A 19,899-nucleotide genomic window follows, 5' to 3' on the forward strand; every position below is an offset into this window, starting at 1 on the left:
AAAAATATTTGGTAGTTTAATTAAATGAAAAAATAAAAAGTTAAAATAAGGTTTTAGATGTTCTCCAAACTTCAAATACATTTCGGGGACAAACGGTGATTTTCAAATAAAGTAGAATAAATTTCCCGAAAAAAGTGAATAATACTTCCATAACCCAAGTTCCATTTAGCCCCTCACATGCTCCTCACGTGCACAAAAATGCTTCCCACATATAAATTCCCTCATTTCGGGTTGAAAAATTGTTTCAACGGAGTTTTTAAAAAAAGAAAAGAAATGGGATCGATAGACACGTCACCAAGGGCAGAGAACGGTTCATCAGGCCCAAACGGCGCCACCGCTAACGGTCTTCCCGCCGGCGAGGGTTCCGTCCATCCACCGGTGCCGGATTCCACCGGAGCTTTTCCGGATAACGAATCTTTGAGGAAAAGGAAAGGTAGTGGCGGTGTGTTACCTTTGGAAGTGGGGACACGTGTCATGTGCCGATGGAGAGACGGAAAGTATCATCCTGTTAAGGTCATTGAACGAAGGAAATTGCCTTACGGTGGTGTTAATGACTATGAATACTATGTTCATTATACTGAATGTGAGTCATAATTTGGGTTTCTTATTGCTTTATTTGAGTTGATTTGGATAAGCTAGGGTTTGGAGTTGTTTGAATTGTTTTATTGGAATGATTTCGGTTTTGTACTATTTACTGGCCAAATGTGAGTGAAAATGTTCAAGCTAATTTCGTTTTCCTTCTAATTTTACTTGGAACTGATTTGTAGCAGCTAGGGTTTGGAGTTGTTTTATCTGTTGCTGAAATAATTTTGGTTTAATACCGTTCTTCTGTCAAATGTTGAAGCTAATCTCATGGGTTCCTTTTAATATAATTTGGAGTTGATTTGTAGCAGCTAGGGTTTGGAGATTTTTTTTAGTTCTCTTATTTTAGTTGAAATGATTTCGATGCATTAACAGTAATTCCTTTAACATTGATTTTTTAAAATTAGTTTCTGTCCTTTTTAGAAGAATTACTCCCTTTATTCCAATTTATGTAGCACCATTTGACTAGGCACGGAATTTAAGAAAGAAAGGAAGACTTATGAAATTTATGGTCCAAAACGAGCCTTAGATATTTTGGGACAGACTAAAAAAGAAAGTGTGCCACATAAATTGGGACAGAGGGAGTAATAAAGTAAGAGTCTTGGTTGTTAGCACAATTTTGCATTATGTAAAAGAAAGATGGACGAGTCAATTTCCAAAGCAGACATGAGTGAATTTCCAAAACAGATTATGGTTTAAATGGCTTGACCCTCGTATCGAACGCCCTGTAGTTCATTTTGGGAAGGAAGAAGTATTCTCAGTTGCTTGTTCCAAAGTAGTACCACAATTAGTCGGGGGTTTATATAATAGACATTCTTGTTGCTTTGCTGGTTAACCGGAGGAATGCTATACTACTCATAATGTGAGTAACTCTCAAGCTACTCAGATTTTTCCATTCCTTGATGTTGTATTAATTTTGAGCAGCTGAGGTCATGAATATAGTCTTTTTGTCTGACCTAAATTGTTAGAGTGAGTGATCTTTGGGTTTTGGTATTCATGATACGCTATCGGTTGAGCCTTTATTAAGCTTCTTTGTATGTCAACAAAGTTGCTACAACATGTATTTCTTGAGAAAATTGTACTCACTTCGTCTCAATTTGTTTGTTTGATTCTGACTTGACATGGAAATTAAGAAAGTAAAGAAGACTTTTGAATCTTGTGGTCTTAAATTAAAGATATGTGGAATTTACCAAATTGTCCTGTAATCTTGTGATCTTAAACAGACCATGTGGAAAGTTGGAATTAAAGAGTTGCCAAAAAAGGAAAGAGGCATTCTTTTTGAACAGACTAAAAAGGAAAGTGGGACAAACAAATTGAAACAGAGGGAGTAATAGAATAAAGGAATTTCATTTTCTTGTATGTATTCATTTGAAAGGAGAGGGAAGTTTAAAGTGAAAAGAAACCACATTCCTCCCAAACTTCTGCACTTTATCCGGTACTTAGTTTGGAGAGAGTTTCTACGTTTTCTTGCTTAACAAAAGCACAAAAAACAGGAGAGAGTTAACTTTCCTGCACTTCCCTTTTCTCCATATCAGCAAGCCTGAACTATTTCGTTTGTCACTGTTTCAATTCTGTGGCTCGTACCAATTACAAAGAATGTCTAACTAAGGTTATTTTGCTATTTGCTGACTTTGCAGTGAAATAAAAATTTGCATCTTTTTTAAGCCTTATATTGTTTCCTGATTTTGGACAGTCAACCGGAGACTGGATGAGTGGGTTAAACTTGAACAGCTTGATCTTAATTCAGTAGAGACTGTTGTGGATGAGAAGGTTGAGGACAAGGTAATACTTAGTAAAGTTATCTGCTTGTAATTTTCCATATGGTGGCAGTTATGAGGTTTGTCGCACCTCTGCTATAGGGTGCAGATCTGAAAGAAAATTAAAATACCGCTCCCCTTTTCGGGTGGGGAATTGATGAATAGGCTGTGAGCTAAATCAATCCGCCGCAGGCTGCGTCGCTGATGGCCACACTTATCTCATAGATAGGCTTTTCTTCTTCAAAAAGAAGAGTTTACGACTTTCTCCTTCTCATGCTTTTTAAGAAGTGTTCTTTTTTGTGTCCCAAGTGGATGGCTGAGTGCGTGAGGTTTCGGAGTACAATCCGTGGATACCAGATTCAAACTCAACCTACAATACCTGCTGTATTTGTTTTTCATTGTTGCTGCTATAGTTACTTTTGCCCTTTTTTAATTAACTATTCAGTCCTTGTTTCTGATGCTTCAAAGGTCTCACAACTGATGTTTTCAGGTGACCAGTTTGAAAATGACACGCCACCAGAAACGTAAAATTGACGAGACTCATGTTGAGGTATGTTTTGTATTCTTTATATCCTTTTAAGGGTTATACTGTTAATCTATGTTGCTCGGACTTCCCAGAAATGCCCCCGGGTGTATGTCGGATTCTCCAAAAGTAGTGCATATTTGGAGGATCGACACAAGTGGGAAGCATTTTTGGAGAGTCTGAGCAACATAGCTGTTAACCATATCCTAACTGCGGATATTATTTTTCTCTTTGATTCTTTCATTGTTTACAATCTTATATTGCCGTGATAGTTCCTTAATCCGGTCAAAATTAGCTCCTTTAATTGATTTACACGCATTTCTAGTTCAAGTTGCCTATTATTAGAGGTACTTTTCACTATCTCGGATATTCTTGAAAGGTTTTGAATGAGTGCCAATGATCTGTCAATGAGATATATTTGTGATTGTATGTTAGGTCCAGTAGGGGGATGGTGAGATTTTCAATCAAGACATAGATAGTATTGGAGTTCTTTTGCCATGATAGTTGCTTTAGTAAATGTCTGAATTTCATAAAATGTATTGCGGTGGAGTTCTTTTGCCATGATAGTTGCTTTAGTAAATGTCTGAATTTCATAAAATATATTGCGGTCATTTTCTTCATCTGGCTTAGTTGGCGCTTTACTGTAGGCATCAAGGTGCTAAGGCGTGCGCCTCTTCACCCATCGTCTCTGTCATTAAGAGCAGTTAGACAATAAATATAGTTGATAAAGCTATATATTAATTGCTAAGAAAAAATGTCACGTAATTTTTTAGTGATTAGGAATAACAAATTAGAAATTTACTATAAGAAAAGTAGCTTCCTTGGTCAAAAATATTTTGGAGTTCTTTTCCCATCATCTAAAAATAATGATTTAAAGCTAGATCTTTTCATCCGAGTTGTTTTTGACCTTGGATGACATGATTTTTTATTTTATTCACATATATATGGTTTAACTGTAATTTTTTAAATTCTTTTGTCTAAATAATTATTGTTCATTTATTTGTGTTTATAGTTGCATTATGATTTTATTTTTCATTTTTTCTTCATTAGCACTTTTCTTGCTAAAGCTCACACTTCAATTCCTCTGCGCACTTAAAGCCCCAACAAACATTTGGCGTTTCTCTGCGCTTTTTGTTTTTGACTACTCTGGACTGAGTTCTCTTCCTTAATATGAACTAAGGTGTTGTTTAATCTTAGAGTGAATTGTCTCAGAGGAAGCACTAATGAAACACCACCTTGGCTACTTGTCTCCCTTTGTTTAATTGGAGTTACTATTGATTTTTTGCATGCTCATTTAAAACATACTTCACAAAAAGAAACATGACCCCTAAACGCGAATGAAGTAGTTTCAGCCGTCTGTATCTTTTGATGGAATGGATGTAGTAGTTTAGTGATCTCTGAACTGCGGGAAACATCAGTAGGCCTCTGTAGCTATTTACTCTTTTTTTTGTTTTAGACTTTTCTGGGTTTTTGTTTCTCTTTTTTATATTTGTTGTTTAACACCCTACTATAGATTTTTTAGTTTAGTTCAATTTTTTTCTTTATTATTATACTTCAAAATGTTTTTTTCTTCGTTTGGGGTGATTTACTGTTTTGCAATATATGTTTTGTTTCATTTGCAGGGCCATGAGGAGCTTGATGCGGCCAGCTTGCGAGAACATGAAGAATTCACAAAAGTTAAGAACATTGCTACAATAGAACTTGGAAGATATGAGATTGAAACGTGGTACTTCTCCCCATTTCCTCCAGAATACAATGACTGTTCGAAGCTGTTCTTTTGTGAGTTTTGTCTCAATTTTATGAAGCGCAAAGAACAGCTTCAGAGGCACATGGTGAGCCTTTTCCCAGATTTTCCTTGCCTTTCTTCTTGTTGTGGAAAGAGTGAGAAGAGAGATTTACATGGAGATCACAAATCGTAATGCTGGTGTGGATTAGACACTGGGCCCCACTCACACTATATTTTGAATTAGGGGGTTTCAGTATGGCAGCAATATACTAACTTGGGTTGCTTACTGCTTACAATGCTAAAGCCGTTTTGGCGAATATAGAATGTCATCTCAGTTAATTTTCTCAAGTTAGTGGCAATATACTTACTTGGGTGCTTACTGCTTACAATGCTAAATTCGTTTTGGTGTATATAGAGTGTCATCTCATTTAATAACTGGTTGTTGTTACTGCCTTTTATTACTACTGCCTTTATTACTGTTGCCTTTTACTAATGCTGCCTTCTCATCTTTCCTTGAGCCGAGGGTTTATCGGAAACAACCTCTCTACCTTTTAAGGTAGGAGTAAGGTCTGCGTACACTCTACCCTCCCCAGACCCCACGTAGTGGGATCTTACTGGGCATGTTGTTGTAGTGGCAAATATCTTTTACTTTCTTTGGGGAGTTTCCTCGTATTTATTTGATTCTCATCTTGGGTTGCCAACCTACTGAGATACAACCGGATCAGTTAGAAGTATTATAGTGTTGGTAGTGTTTTCCTGGTTCTGTGGACATTCAAGGCTGTAAATGTCATATCCATTGCCTTATTTGTCCTGGTAAATAGTCCATTGTATCAGCTGTGCAATGACGTTTTCACGATTTGGTTGTTTCTTATCGATATCAGAGTTGAACACTACAATGGTTGGGGAGTGTTAACCTTGGTTTTGTATAATTCCCTATCAAAGGGATCTACTTCCCCTCACCCCATTATGCTACATGATGTTCCATGTAGTTTTAAGGGTGGAAGCTTCTGTTTTTCCTTTTGGTATGTTTTATCCCTGTCACCTGTTGCATGCTGTTGTCGTTTTGTACAGCATCCTTCTATATTTTGGGGGCCCTTACATATTCAATCTAAGCACCCTAAAGGTTTCCTGGAAGTGCTATTCTCTATCTGACTCCCTTCATCGTAGTTTTGATGTCCCATTTAGTTTGACCATGATTATTAAGGTAATAGTAAGATCTGGGTTTTGTTCTTACCTATCCAGAAAAAGAAGAAATAATAGGGTTTGTTCTTTTCGAGCGGAATGGGTCAAACATGGGTCAAAGGCTCAAGCTAGCCTTTTGAAAAAATTTAAAAATTTCCTAGAGTAAAAGAGGGTACTCACGTACCTTTTTTATAGTGAAAGTTGGAAGAATTTTGAAGAATGTGGAGAAACAGTTCCCCTTTAAGGAAAGTAGACCCAGTTTTGAGATTAAGTAAGAAGTAGGACAATAAAATTGTTACACAAGGGAGTAAACATCAAATATGCACGTCTTTCACCTTCTTATACTTTTTTTTCCTGACTTATTTTCACTCTTTTATGTAGAGAAAATGTGATCTAAAGCATCCTCCAGGTGATGAGATCTATAGAAGCGGTACACTGTCAATGTTTGAGGTGTGTTAGTTGATTCTAACACCAGTTTTCTTCCTTTGCTTTTTCCTTCATGCATTTAGAGGAAAACTTCATGGAAATGTGTTTATAGCCTTTAGGTGTCTTATAATGTTTCTATTGTTGGACGTTTGCTTCAGGTTGATGGCAAAAAGAACAAGGTTTACGGGCAAAATCTATGCTACTTGGCCAAATTGTTTCTTGATCATAAGACACTATATTATGATGTTGACCTGTTCCTCTTTTATGTGCTTTGTGAATGTGATGACCGAGGTTGCCATATGGTTGGTTACTTTTCAAAGGTAAATTTCAGCTGCAAGATTATATAGGTATTTTTGTGAAGAAGTTTACAGGTTTCTCTCCTCTCCTACTGTGTTGCATATTTAGGGATGATGAGCTGGCATAGTCATCATATATGTAGTAGTGAGTGGTTTTACCTTCAGTTGGACCAAAAAAACTTAAGGAGATTAATCTGCTTGTGAAACTGTAGAATTTTCACATCATTCTGCAACTATGGAACGTTACTTTGACTTCTTGATCAAAAAACAAAAAAAGGTTCTTTGATGGTCAGCAGTTGTTGCCATTTTCTACTGGGGCTAAATTTTTTATGAGGATAGTAGCAAGGGCAAGCGTACCTAGTAATTTCGTACCTGCATATAGATGTGGAGGAACTTGTGATCTGACAGCATTTGTGAAGCACTTGTAAGCTTGTTGCAGAGCATTTCCTGACCATGTTACCTAGACAGTCAATTTTGTTCTGAACTTTCAGAAAAGTTGCATTTTGATGTAGCTGTAAGCAAAATTTACTATTGGAGTGTGTTCAAACTTTGACCTCATTTTCAACTTTTTACTTGAGATTTGCTGTAAATGGCCCATTGAACAACATCTTTTTGTTGCTTAAAAAGGACATCATCATATTTCTTAAGATTTTATCTATTTATTAATTTCTAGTACCATCCAAAATAGTTAAAAAAAGGAGAGAACAATTAGTAGTTAACTAGTACTGCCATTGTCCTAAAGAGGTATTGCGTTTAAGTTGCATTGCAAAATAGTACCGAATCCTGAAAAGAGAGAATCCATATATGGGTCTTACTTATCTGTTTCTCAATATTGAAGAACTCTAGGACATTGAAGAATAGAGGTTGTCAAACTAAAGCATAGTACAAGTTTTGGATTTGGAAAGTTTATTGGTGTACTCCAACTTTGTTAGGCCTTCGGTTACATGTTTGCATGGGTTTAAATCAAATTTCAAGCTCACTATCTAATTCCTCAAATGTTTGGCAACCTAAAATCCACAATCCAAATTTGACTTTTCATGTTCTGGTTGAAGTTTCCATCATATCGTTAACCAAATGGAGGTTCTTTAGCGCCCGTGGGAAACAACTACCCAAATACAAAATGTTACTTCTACCAATTTTTATTTTTATTATTTTTTTCTTCAAAGAACTGCCCGAACACGCTAAGCTTTAGTAAGTGATATACATCTGCTGAAGTATCCCTTTTTTTCGAGCCAAATTTTAGACATCTATGGTGTTGTTCCTCATTATTTGATCCTCATTTTCAAGAGAGAAAACTTTGCCGTGTGGAGCAGAAATGAGTTTCATACTTAACCCAAATTTGATATTTGGTCAACCTCCTATGGTATTTGGTTTTCCCCACAGAGCTATGTTAATGATTACTTTCTTCATTCTGCAGGAAAAGCACTCAGAAGAGTCCTATAACTTAGCCTGCATTCTAACACTTCCACCTTATCAGAGGAAAGGCTACGGGAAATTCCTAATTGCGTTCTGTAAGCTCATGAATTTCATAACACGTTTTCACCTGTTTCAGCAAGTGCAAGTTATGTTAGTATTTTACAAAATTGAGGTTGGAGAAACATTCACTTGTATAAGTTGCACCCTCTAGGGGACTTTTCCATTATGCGGATTTACCAATCAGATAAAAAGAGGCATACAATAACTTTTTACCTTTGTTATAATACGTGTGTAGATTCTCTCTCTCTCTCTCTCTCTCTGTCTCCCTATCTATCTATCTTTCCCTTCGTGTGTCTGTGTATTGTGTGTACGTACACATTATTTATTTGTTCTTTTTGAAAATTATACACACATATATTCTATGTGGGGTGTGTATGTGGACTTGCGTTAGACAATGACCACAAGATAACTATACCCTCTGCCGACCCCTTTCTCTTTATTTCTCTTGAGTATCTCAAAGCTTAACAACAACATTAATTGACTGTTATTTCTTGTTATGCGCTTTCAAGCACAAGGGTGTTTTACAGAATGTGATGATTTTGTGGACTGTCTATTTAAATTGTTAATTTCTTCGTGCTTTTGCTTTGGAGATATATCATAATTTTCTCCCGTGGACTTATCCATTGAGTATGGATTTATCGTGTGTTTATGAGAGCCAGGAGTATGTGATGCAAGTTATTAACCAAACTTGTAATTTATCTTCATATTAGAAAACTTCTTTTTGATCTGTATTGTTGTGATACAAGATGAAGTGACGTATCATTACTATTATCCTTATGCCTGCCGTCCAAATAAATGAGCTATTGAATAAACCTGTTGCAGCATATGAACTTTCAAAGAAAGAAGGTAAAGTGGGCACACCAGAAAGACCACTTTCTGACTTAGGAATGTTGAGCTATAGGGGTTACTGGACGCGTGTGCTTCTGGATATATTGAAAAAGCACAAGGGCAACATATCTATCAAGGTTTGTGTCTAAAATTTAGTTCTTTTTCTTCTGTTTTTCATTTATGTTCGTCTTTTTAGACTTCCACATAACTAGCACTAGAAGAGTACAAGGTTGGTTCCATTTAAACCTGCCTTGGTCTGTCATCTAATGATGGGTATCAATCTATGATGGATTTGTCTGTTCTGCTTTTCTTCTGGTAGGAACTTAGTGACATGACAGCCATCAAGGCAGAAGATATTTTGTCCACACTTCAGGGCTTAGAGTTAATCCAATATCGAAAGGGACAGCATGTTATCTGTGCAGACCCGAAAGTCTTGGATCGTCATCTCAAAGCTGCCGGGCGGGGTGGCCTGGAAGTTGATGTCTGCAAATTGATATGGACTCCGTACAAGGAGCAAAACTGAGTATGTGTGTATTATTTGATGTTTTTTGTATATACAGAAATTTAGCTACTGGGATGCACACTGATCTTTAGCAGTAGGTGTAGGTCCAAGATGTTAGATTTAGAGAATCTGATCTTACATTATAAAGGTATGTACAACTATGATGAAAGTAGTTCTGTGTAAATCAGAATACAGATTACGAACCTTGAAACCCTAAAGAAGGGGTAGCGTGCAATGCCTTGTTCATGTAGAGGCTCTCTCTTTCAGTTCTGTTTGGTTCTTTTCAGTTGATTAGGCAGGTGCTTTGAGGCCTTCATTTATGCTCACTCGCCATTTATTTGTGTGGTGGTACTGTGTTATGCAGAATAAATTTATGATCTCTAGAGACTATACAATCATCCGTGGTGACAGAGGTGGAGCTAGGTAGGCTCCAGGGGGTTCATCCGAACCTCCTCGGCGAAAAATTAGTGTAATACGAGATTAAAATTATTTCTTTATGTATGTATAGTCGATGTTGAACCCCTTTGGCTTCTTCGCGTATTTACTTCTTCATATTTTTGAACCCCCTAGGTGAAAATTCTGGCTCCGCCACTGCGTGGTGATATTGTATTTGCTAATGATGAGGTAGCCAGCCTGCTTGTGTGAAAATTCTTTAGGGTAGAAAGCTGTTTCAATCCATTAATTCTGTTTCAATCCATCAATTTACTCAAAAGTCCGTGATTTTGGGTTCATTGCTTAAATCATAGGTAGTTTGATTAGGTACAGTTAAATTGGATCGGATTTTTTGCCCTGCAACTAGACCGCTTTGGGTCATCGTGGTGTTGCTGCCCTTATAACATTGCTCTTGTGGCTTTGAGCTTTCATTCTACCAGCTATGAGAAATTCAGTCAACTGGATTGTCCACTATTGCTGTTGTATGGTTCTGCCGCAACTTTTTGCATTGCGATTTCCCTGCCTATCTTAATTTCAGCCTCTCTTCGTTCTCTGATTCAGTATGACCCATTATGTGTAGATCTTGAAGTTAACTCTGAAGAGAGTTGAAAAAAGTTACTGTTTATTACTATCTTTATCATTGGGATTTGGGAACCATGAAGTATCCACCCGTGTAAAGTCCAGAATAGTACTTATAAGAAAACTTAGTCCAAAAGAGGTGTATATTATTTTGGGTTGATGATTATTCTTTTTTTTTTTTTTTTTTTTTTTTGCGTGGATTGCCCTGCATTGGGGGTGGTCTTTAAGTTTTGCCCTTCAAATTGGTGGTCTTTAAGCTTTGCCCTTCGCTAGGGATCCCTTGGTCACGGGTTCGAACTCCCGCTCAGTGAAAATTTAATTTTTTTTTTTCGCAAGGCAGAAGTTGTGAAAAAAGGTAGAATTTCTGTCTTAAGCAGAACTTGCATTTCTGCAAATTCTACCTAACTCTGCCTTTTTTCTGAACTCATGCCTTGAGATTTTTTTTTAATTTTCGCCTGAGTGGGGGTTTGATCTCGTGACCAAGCGGTCCCTAGCGAAGGGCAAACTTTAAAGACCACCATTTTGAAGGGCAAAACTTAAAGACCACCCCGTAATAAGGGTATTCCTGCTAATTGCCCATGATTATTGGAGTACGATCTTTTAACAGAGAGTATCTATCCTAAGCCCTCGTCTGTCCATAGAATTTTTTTCGTTTTTTCAAAATATTTTTTGGTTATATGTTGGACTGATTTTTCGCTTAGTTTTTTAAGTGGAATCTTTCAAGTGAAAAATCTTTCTCCACTCACGTAATATCAATTTTTTTTTGAAGTGAGATGATGTCCAAACATGTTTGACTTTCAAAATGCTTAACGAACATATGTCCAAAAATGGCACGAAAGGTTTTTAAATATAGCACATCAGTGTCACTAAGAGCTTGTATTTCCACAAGAACAACAGATTTTGCGTCAGATCAACGTTACGATTTACCGTGTCAGACGCGTAAGGTCGATTGTCAGACTCTGCAATACGCCTTTCTGTTGTGTCCGTGCATCACAGATGTATGGAATCAAGAGGTTATATCTTCCCAAACTTCTAGCAGATTCCACAAGAAAGCATTAAAGGTACCGAATCATGTCAGTGGCATTTTTGGGTAATGAAAAATAAGGTGGACATGTATGATGATGGTAAACAAAATTGAGGACTCAAATTCTCCAATCCGTTATTACATTTTCTCTTTAGTCTTCAACACAGGAAACATGTACTAATAAGCAAATTAGCATTGGAATTCCCAAAGGTAGCGAATCTTTCAGCTAATGAGGGCCGTGGCGTAAGAGACTATCATTGTTAAAGACTTAACCGATTAGCCGCAGATAGTCCTCTGGACATAACTCTTTTTTGTTTTACGTAATGTCTAATGAAATAGAGTTAGATCTTTGTACAATAACCATTCTCTATAATAATATTTCAATAATTTTTCATTATGATGATCTGGGGTGGGCATAAATCACCAAAAGGCTAATTATTGAGCTGAATTGATGTTTACCATACCGATTTGATTTACCGTGCCATATCGAATTTTCTACTTTCAATTACTCATTATCAAATTACCAAAATTGAATTTGAAAAATACCGAACCGAATATCAAACGCTCACCCATAACCTTATGTAGGCATCATTAACGAGTGGTTTGGATGTCTCAATTGATCAGTGACGCCAAATTCATAATGTTAGGGTTTGAGAGTGGTAGTCTAACCCTTATATGTGATTTCTCTAAAGCTAAGATCTCAATTGTTGGACAAATTATGAACATATCTTGTCAAAATATTTTTTTCTTCAATACGTAATTATCAAAAAAGTTCTTTTTTCAATTCCTACTTTCAATTATTGAATTATCGAAATCAAACTTTTAAAATCAACGAAAAAAAATTAATGAATTGAATACCGAACACCCATCTCTAATGATGGCTAATTTTTTTTTTCTTTTTTGAATCAACTTTCATATTATGTTATGTTGTATGTTTTCTATAATAGTATTTTGCTATAACAATTAAAAAATATCCAAAACACTGTTACAGGGAGGTTTGACATAATTTAACAGAAATGGTAGTGTAGGAATCCCTCCATCTGTCAGATCACAGCTCCACTAAAGCGAGGTAGGATCAATTCGGTTTTAGCCGTTGATGTAAGGTCCGGTTTTAACATCTGTTTTATAATGGTGAAGTGGAATTTATAACCATCACAAGGGGATGTCATTTACATTTTTAACCTTAGAATTTAATTTATATAGGCCATGAGTATAATACATTTTCACAATGGCACGTTTGACATTTTATTCGTCAACATTAACAAGAATGGCCCATATCGACAGACTTGGGGTTTCAATTAATGGGAACGCCTGCCAAGTAAAATTATTTGACATGATTTCATTCACTTATTTCTCTACTACTCTAAGGTAGTTTCTTTACTTTCAAAATAAGTCTTTTCCTGCCATTTATACACATGCTACGACCACACATGCACGCCAATTTTGGTATAAAAGCAGTTCTAGACTTATATAGAGATTTACATTTTGTCCCTCTATTTCCAAGCAAATTAACACTTCAACAAAAGCCCTTTGGTGGAACATTAAACTTGGTGATATGCTAAATAGTACATTGATTATTATTATCGAAATACTACTTTCCCCGACAGAAATAATATTACTCTTTTCTCAAAAGTTATTTTCGGTTTTCAACAGCTAAAGTTTTTTTTTTTTTCCTAATTATTTTCCAAAATACACTGTGATCTGTATAATCTGTAATTTGAATGTCACTTTACAGTGAAAGAATTTAATCATTCATTTTGAAATTTGATTTGTTCTTCAAAGTAACCAACTAGGATACACAGTTTGAAACAAAAAGAATACGATATGTTTTACAGGAACGCTCAACAGTTTCTATGCTGTAATTATATATTTCCGAATCAGAAACCAAACTCCATTGCCTTTTTGTGATGAGACCTGATTTTGTTGCTATGTATATTACTTATTACTTAATTACATTCAACATAAAATATTGCAATAAATATTTTGGTTTATTAATAAAACAACATTTTGGTTTTACTATAAGGTTTCTTGGCAAAACCTTTTTTTGTTTTTTACTGCACGTTGTCACACACACATAGGATATAAACTTGTGATCAAAAGCTATTTTTGAGCCTTCTTTGTAACTACACTAGAATATTCTTTTATGTCAAAAGATTCGACAATGCATATATAATAAAAAAATAAACATTTTAGTTTATTTATATAATATACTAGTGTCATTTGGCCCGTGCTAAGCCTAGGCCTAAACCGACGTTAAAAATTAAATTTGTAAATATTTTTAAATTTTTTTTGCTCTTGCTTCTCTGTTTTGTAACATCAATTTGATACTTTTAAAGATATTGTTATATGATGAAATCAATAAATTTAACTTATAAATAAATATAAATAACTAAAAGTCTTCGTATAATTATAAGATACTTTTGTAGACGTTCTTTCAAATTAAACCACACAATTTTTTTTTTACTGAAAAGTCAATGAAATTAAATTGTTCTTACTTTAAGCTTTCTTTTTCATTTTTTTAATTCAATGAACCATTTTATGAAATCTACTTTGTAATAACTTTTTCATGTGGAACTTAACGATTTTGTCCTAAATTATATAAGATATTAATATATGATATTTAGCAAAATATTTTAATATTAAAAATAGTAGAATATATACTTTTTACAATTAACTATAGTTTTTTTTCAAACATCTTTAGAATATATATAAAAATAATATTTATAGTTCTTCTTTTAATATAGTATTTTATTAATTAAATTATTGTTGAAAGTGTATGCACGTAAAATTTGATTAGTTAACTACCATAATTTGGAACATTTCGATTGAGAGAGAGGGACTATAATTTACGGTTATTATACTTTTTAAAGTATTCAATAATGATATAAGTTATTTGTGTTTATCTCTTAATTTAAAACTTAATCCTACCTTAAGTGTAATCTTTGTTAATTACTTATATTTGCCAACATGTACGACACAAAATTAAATGAGAAACAAAAAAATATATGTTTTATCTGATGAATAAAATTTAAAATAGTGAATGATAAATGGTAAAAAATGTCAATAAATAATAAATAATATTATAAGAATAATATTTAACTTAATAATTAAGCCTGTTTTATAATAAAATTTGAATGACATAATAAATTATTAGATGTGTATAATAAATTCTTAAGGAAAAATATAGGTTAAAAGTAAATTTAATATAGTAATATTTCCACATAAAAGACTCAATATGCATGAGTGTGCTTTGTTGGGGCCACAATCTTTTCCATGACATCATCACTTTTAGCATTGATAAAAGTCTTTAAAATTCTTAAAATTTACAAAAATATGTGAGGATTTACCAAGTAAATAAAACTTATATTAGGGGTAAATAGAAACAAAAAATTCATGTGAGGACTACAAAATTTGAGATCCACTCTTATATATAGTAGTAATATTGTAATTTTTATCGAAAAAATTCCAATTTGATCTGCTTTGCCAACACCTAGCGCCGGTTTAAAAAATACTTCTTAGTATTAATTTCGTGAAAAGATGGTACTTTAAGGCCTCATTTGTTTGCGGTTAATGGGGGGTTTGAATCTGAATCATTTAGATCTCAGCCTATTAAGTGCATTTGATTTTTTAAAAGATTTTATCACTTATTGGGTTTGGAAACATCTGATTCGCTCAGATCTAAAAATGAGTCTTAAAGTTATTCAGACCTCAGACACACGCCTTTTAATTTAACGCTTCTTCAAACCACGGATACAATGAAATGCATTTCTTCACAAATCTCCTGCTATTGACTGTTATTTGTATGATAAACAATATTAATTCTTATGATTTTTGTCAGAATCAAAAGTTTCCATCTCTTCTTTTTGTTCTTCTACTGAAGAGGCGTTTTCTTTATATGGGTTGCCATGGAAAGTGATAAGTACCATGAAAACACCCATATTTTGTTTGGCACCAAAGAATTACGATGAAATTTATGAAAAAATGTTATCGTTAACCTTGACTGATTTTTGGATCTCTTATTGTTTACAATTAATTATCTTATTTATATGGCAAATTTAGATGGAATTTTTTTTTTTCCGTTCTAATTCTAATGGGTCTGTGTGAAACCCATCACATAGGAGAGATGGGGAAGAAAGGAGAAGGCGTGGGTTGGGGGAGCTCATATTTTTATCTAATTTTAAATGCTCATTTTTTTAATTTTATATTAATATTTTTTAAATTATTTTGTTGATATAATATTAATTACTATTTTATTTAAATTTTATATGTCATAATTTTAAAACAAAAATAAATTATACATGCTCAGATGTTGAAAAACAAACAATCTTAATCATTCAGTTTCAGATCTAAGGACGACATCTTAATCATTTATATGTGTATTCAGATTCAAACGTTTTAATTTTAATGAAAATAAATGCAATCTAAATCCGCAGAGACAAAATCATTTTTACTCGTAAACTTTATCCACATGAAAAAGGTTACTTTTTTCACTTCCCTCAAAAGGTCTGTCAAATGGCTCTGCACTTGTAGCCTACAAAGGGAAAAAAACATAAGTAGCTTCTATGCATGCAAGCACCAAAGCAGTGGCCCTACTTTAATTAACTCAATTTCCAATGGAACAGTCTAATAAACAGACCTATTCTTTTTTTTTTTCTTTTTGAAATTCTACATCCTGTTTTTTGTTTGTTTGTTTTATTTTGTTATTTGTATGAGATGGACCTGCAGAAGAATCCAACTGAAATAAGAGTGAAAATCACTTCTTTGACTTGCAAAGCAGACGATATTAGCAACAATATATGACTTCTTCTACAAAATCTTGAAAACATGGTTCACTTTATAGTCATGAAGATAATGTCAAAAAAGACTCCCAAGTTTAGCAATTATAGATTAATATTTCAATTTTGGTACCAAATTTTGCCAATAATAAAATTAGAAGTTTGACTACAATAAATGATATTAAATACTCATAACAACTTAACAAGTAGAACAGGTTACCTTTAAAATAAGGCGGACACTTTTCTATAATAATTTAAATTATATTACACTGTCAACATCAAATCTTATAATTAGAAGGAGGCGAAAAAAACTTAGGAGTAATGCTTTTGGTTTCAAATGTCGAACTAAACATATCTTCAGATTAATATAAAACATTGACACGTTCAATTTTGTAAAATTAAAAAAAGGAAAAACACGTTTAAGCTGCACAAATTTCCACCCACTCCAATAAAAAGGGACGTCCGAATGGCATTTAAGAAAGTCGAGGCAAAAATAATCTTCTCCAACTCTTAAAATAGTATAATTAGTTCATGTAATTAGAAATAAAAAAGGGAAGAAAAGAAAAAAGAAAGAAAAAAGTTTGATTTACAAATTTACCATCGAATGCTAGGCTATGATCCTATCATGTACTCTATCTGTCCCAATTTAAGTGTTTTAGTTTGACCCTGCATAAAATTAAGAAATAAATAAAGCTTTTGAATCTTGTAATCCTAAATTAAAGATGTGTTTTTTTACTAAAACATCATTTAAATCTCGTGATTTTGAACTTGTCACGTAAAATATTTGAATTGTCATTTATCAATTTTTTTTTTTAAAACTCATTTTAAGACAGATAAAAAAAGTAAGACACTTATATTGGGATGAAAAAAGTACTTAAACGTGCTTGGCCAGAGAATTTTTTACTTTTTTTCCGGATTTTTTTTCACTTTATTTGAAAATTCCAAATACAACTTGAATTATTTAAATTCCAAATACAACTTGAATTATTTGGAATACACCTCAAATCTTGTTTTCATTTTTTTTTTCATTTTCAATACATTTAAACAACCAAATATTATTTGCAAAAACTATGATGAAACACAATTCCATCTTCAACTCCTACTTCAAAATTTCCGAAAACTTGAAAAATATTTGATTTTTATGGCCAAACGCTTGCATAATAAGTTTTCACCAGAAAAATAAACAAATCATCTAATCCCTACTTTTACATGAAAAGTAAAAAAGAAAAAGAAAAATTACTTCGAGACCTGCGTCTGTCCAGACCTTTGACTCATAGGTGAAAACAAACAAATAATCTAATTTAATAAATATAATAAAATAAAACAAAATAACAAGGGGTTCTATTAATTGAACAATCTCTTCTCATTCATTCACATCTTTCTTATTACTCCATTAACACCCCCCCTTCCCTTTCTTTCTTCACCCAAAATTTCTCTCTTTTCCCACATAACTCATCAACAAAAATTCACAAAAAAATTATACAAATCAAGAATATGGGAAATGGTTATAACCAACATCATCAACAACAACTTTATCACCATATTCGTAATGGAAACCACAGTTTTTTCTTACCAATGCTTTGTAAACTTTCCATCAAAGATGTAAAATTACAAAACACCAAAAACCCTTCATCTTCAAATAATATCTCTAGTGATAATAATGAACCTTGTTCACCAAAAGTAAGTTGTATGGGTCAAGTTAAAAGAAACAATAGAGTTATTGGTTTTCCAACACCCATAACTGGTCCAGTAAATCCAAAAGTGAAATACCCAAAGATCAAGAAATTGTTTTCTGGTAAGAATAGAAGTAGTGTTACTGTGGTTAAAGAGAGCAGTAAAATTAATATTAGTGAATTGGATCCACCGTTACCAGTGGTGAAAAAGGTAAAAACAGTGAGTGAAGATGGTGGATTATGGAAGAGGAGATCTGGTGGGGCCACATTGAAAAGTTTGCAGATCCAACAAGTTCATTTATCTACTGATAAAAATTTACTGCAACCAACTACTGTCTAGTGAGTTTTTTTTTTTTTTACTGTTTACAAAATTTAGGATTTTTTTGTAAATGATTTTTTTTTTCTTTTTCACTTTATTTAGTGTAATGAATAAAAGAATTAGATCTCATAGCAATTTTATTTGTGTTTTTTGTTTTTTCTTGTAAATTATTTATCTTCTCTCTCTGGATGAATTTGAAACATTAATCATGATAATATGGTAGGGTAGGAATAACGTGTTTGGTAATCCCGATAGCTTAGAATGAGATTTTGCAGTACTTGGAAATTAGGGATAAATACAGTTTCTAATACCATGCCAAAAAGCAGTTCAAGAGGGTTTTTATTTTTATTTTTTTTCTGTTCAAGAGTTAAAATTTAAAATTTATAACTTTCGCTAAACTTTCTGGTATAAATTTAATTTTTTTGAACTTTCATATTGGTTAAAAAAAAAAAAAAATCGTATTGCTGGAGTATATAAACAAAAGGAAAGGAAATACATATTCTTGAGTTTAAAATGTTTGGTGTTTATCAATGAATTGTCTGAAGGAAAGGAAAGGTGATTTTTTTTTTTTTTTGCTTTCAAGTCTTGATGATAGAGTTACTGATAATTTTTGCTAGATAGCATGTGTTTCGTTGAATAATGGTTTATCTTATAGCATGTGTTTCAAAAAAAATTGAATCAATTTTTTTTTAAATTATTTATGCGTTTGAACATAAAGCTTTTTGCCTCAAAAATGTGCATCTTACTCGATAATTTTTTTGGTAGAGAGATAGCGTGTATAAACAATTTATAGTGATTTTAGAGTTATAAACAAAAATGATTTTAGACAACTAAAATAGTCCCAAATTGAGGATTTGTTATGTATATATATACATGTATAAAATTGATTTATGTTTTATTAAATTTGTAAGAAGAATAGGTTTATTACAAATTATTTACCATGAAATGGAAATGGACATCCTATTTTACCCTTTCTCTGTATTTTACTCTTCAAATGAAATCACAAAAAAAGTAAAAATGAAAACACAATTACATACACACTCCAACTAAAGCGAAAATTCTCAATGGATTATACATGTTTAGCCGGCATGACATAGATACAGTAGACAGTCAGGTCTCTTGCAACCAGTTACCCCAATTGATTGGGGAGAAAATACTAGTCTAACTGTTGGTACGAATATGCTAGTAGATGTTGGTACGAATATGGATAGATAAAGGATTATTTATTAGTATAAGTAACAACCATTTGAGTTGATCCTTACACAGATGCACTTAACAGGTCACTATAAAATAAGACAAATACCTTGTTACGATAGATAAAAATGAATTGATAAGATTTGACGATGTAAGATGCTTTTATACCGACAATGTTAATAGACATATAAATTATCGAATTTGTGTTCATAAGTGTAAACTATAACGTAAACTACATTTAAAAAAAAAGAAAAGAGCATAAATTTGATGGATAACGACAAGCATATGTGGAAACAATATTGTTGACCCCACCAACCAAAGTAAAAGGACTTGACATCCAGTCAAATTAGCAGAGTCAAGTCTTTTTGAACATGCGGTAATGATGGTACGTAAGTTTGGTAAATATTTTCGGTTTTAAGTATATGTATATACTGATATTAAATTATTTTAGCAAAATTATATTATAGCAGATATTTACTTTTTTTTTCCATCTTATTAATCATTGGTTATTTTAGCAAGTTATTCGCAAGTGCCTTTCAAATGGCCGTAACTAAACTCATCTTCTTATGGTAACTCAGTTTGGTCAAACAGATATGCTCTGAATT

At 33.2% G+C, this 19,899-nt stretch overlaps 2 protein-coding genes across 2 annotated transcripts; both read left to right on the forward strand.

Moving 5' to 3' along the window:
• The first annotated feature begins 237 nt into the window (after positions 1-237).
• LOC132034131 (histone acetyltransferase of the MYST family 1-like) lies at positions 238-9,548 on the forward strand. Its single transcript, XM_059424394.1, has 9 exons — positions 238-583; positions 2,276-2,364; positions 2,830-2,889; positions 4,485-4,694; positions 6,152-6,220; positions 6,355-6,516; positions 7,910-8,003; positions 8,791-8,933; positions 9,116-9,548. The coding sequence occupies exons 1-9, from the start codon at positions 274-276 to the stop codon at positions 9,317-9,319; spliced, it is 1,341 nt and encodes a 446-aa protein (XP_059280377.1). The 5' UTR covers positions 238-273; the 3' UTR covers positions 9,320-9,548.
• A 7,801-nt stretch (positions 9,549-17,349) lies between these two features.
• Positions 17,350-18,229, forward strand: LOC132035545 (uncharacterized). The gene has a single exon (XM_059425842.1). It carries the CDS (start codon positions 17,603-17,605, stop codon positions 18,119-18,121), a length of 519 nt encoding a protein of 172 aa, XP_059281825.1. The 5' UTR covers positions 17,350-17,602; the 3' UTR covers positions 18,122-18,229.
• Positions 18,230-19,899: the final 1,670 nt, after the last annotated feature.

Source organism: Lycium ferocissimum, chromosome 10 (genome assembly GCF_029784015.1).
Source record: "Lycium ferocissimum isolate CSIRO_LF1 chromosome 10, AGI_CSIRO_Lferr_CH_V1, whole genome shotgun sequence".
Classification (NCBI taxonomy): Eukaryota; Viridiplantae; Streptophyta; class Magnoliopsida; order Solanales; family Solanaceae; genus Lycium; species Lycium ferocissimum.

Coding starts and splice junctions, on each gene's coding strand:
- LOC132034131 (XM_059424394.1), top strand. CDS start 274: ATGGGATCGATAGACACGTCACCAAGGGCAGAGAACGGTTCATCAGGC. Junction 6,221..6,354: donor GTACACTGTCAATGTTTGAG/GTGTGTTAGTTG, acceptor CGTTTGCTTCAG/GTTGATGGCAAAAAGAACAA. Junction 8,934..9,115: donor AGGGCAACATATCTATCAAG/GTTTGTGTCTAA, acceptor TTCTTCTGGTAG/GAACTTAGTGACATGACAGC.
- LOC132035545 (XM_059425842.1), top strand. CDS start 17,603: ATGGGAAATGGTTATAACCAACATCATCAACAACAACTTTATCACCAT.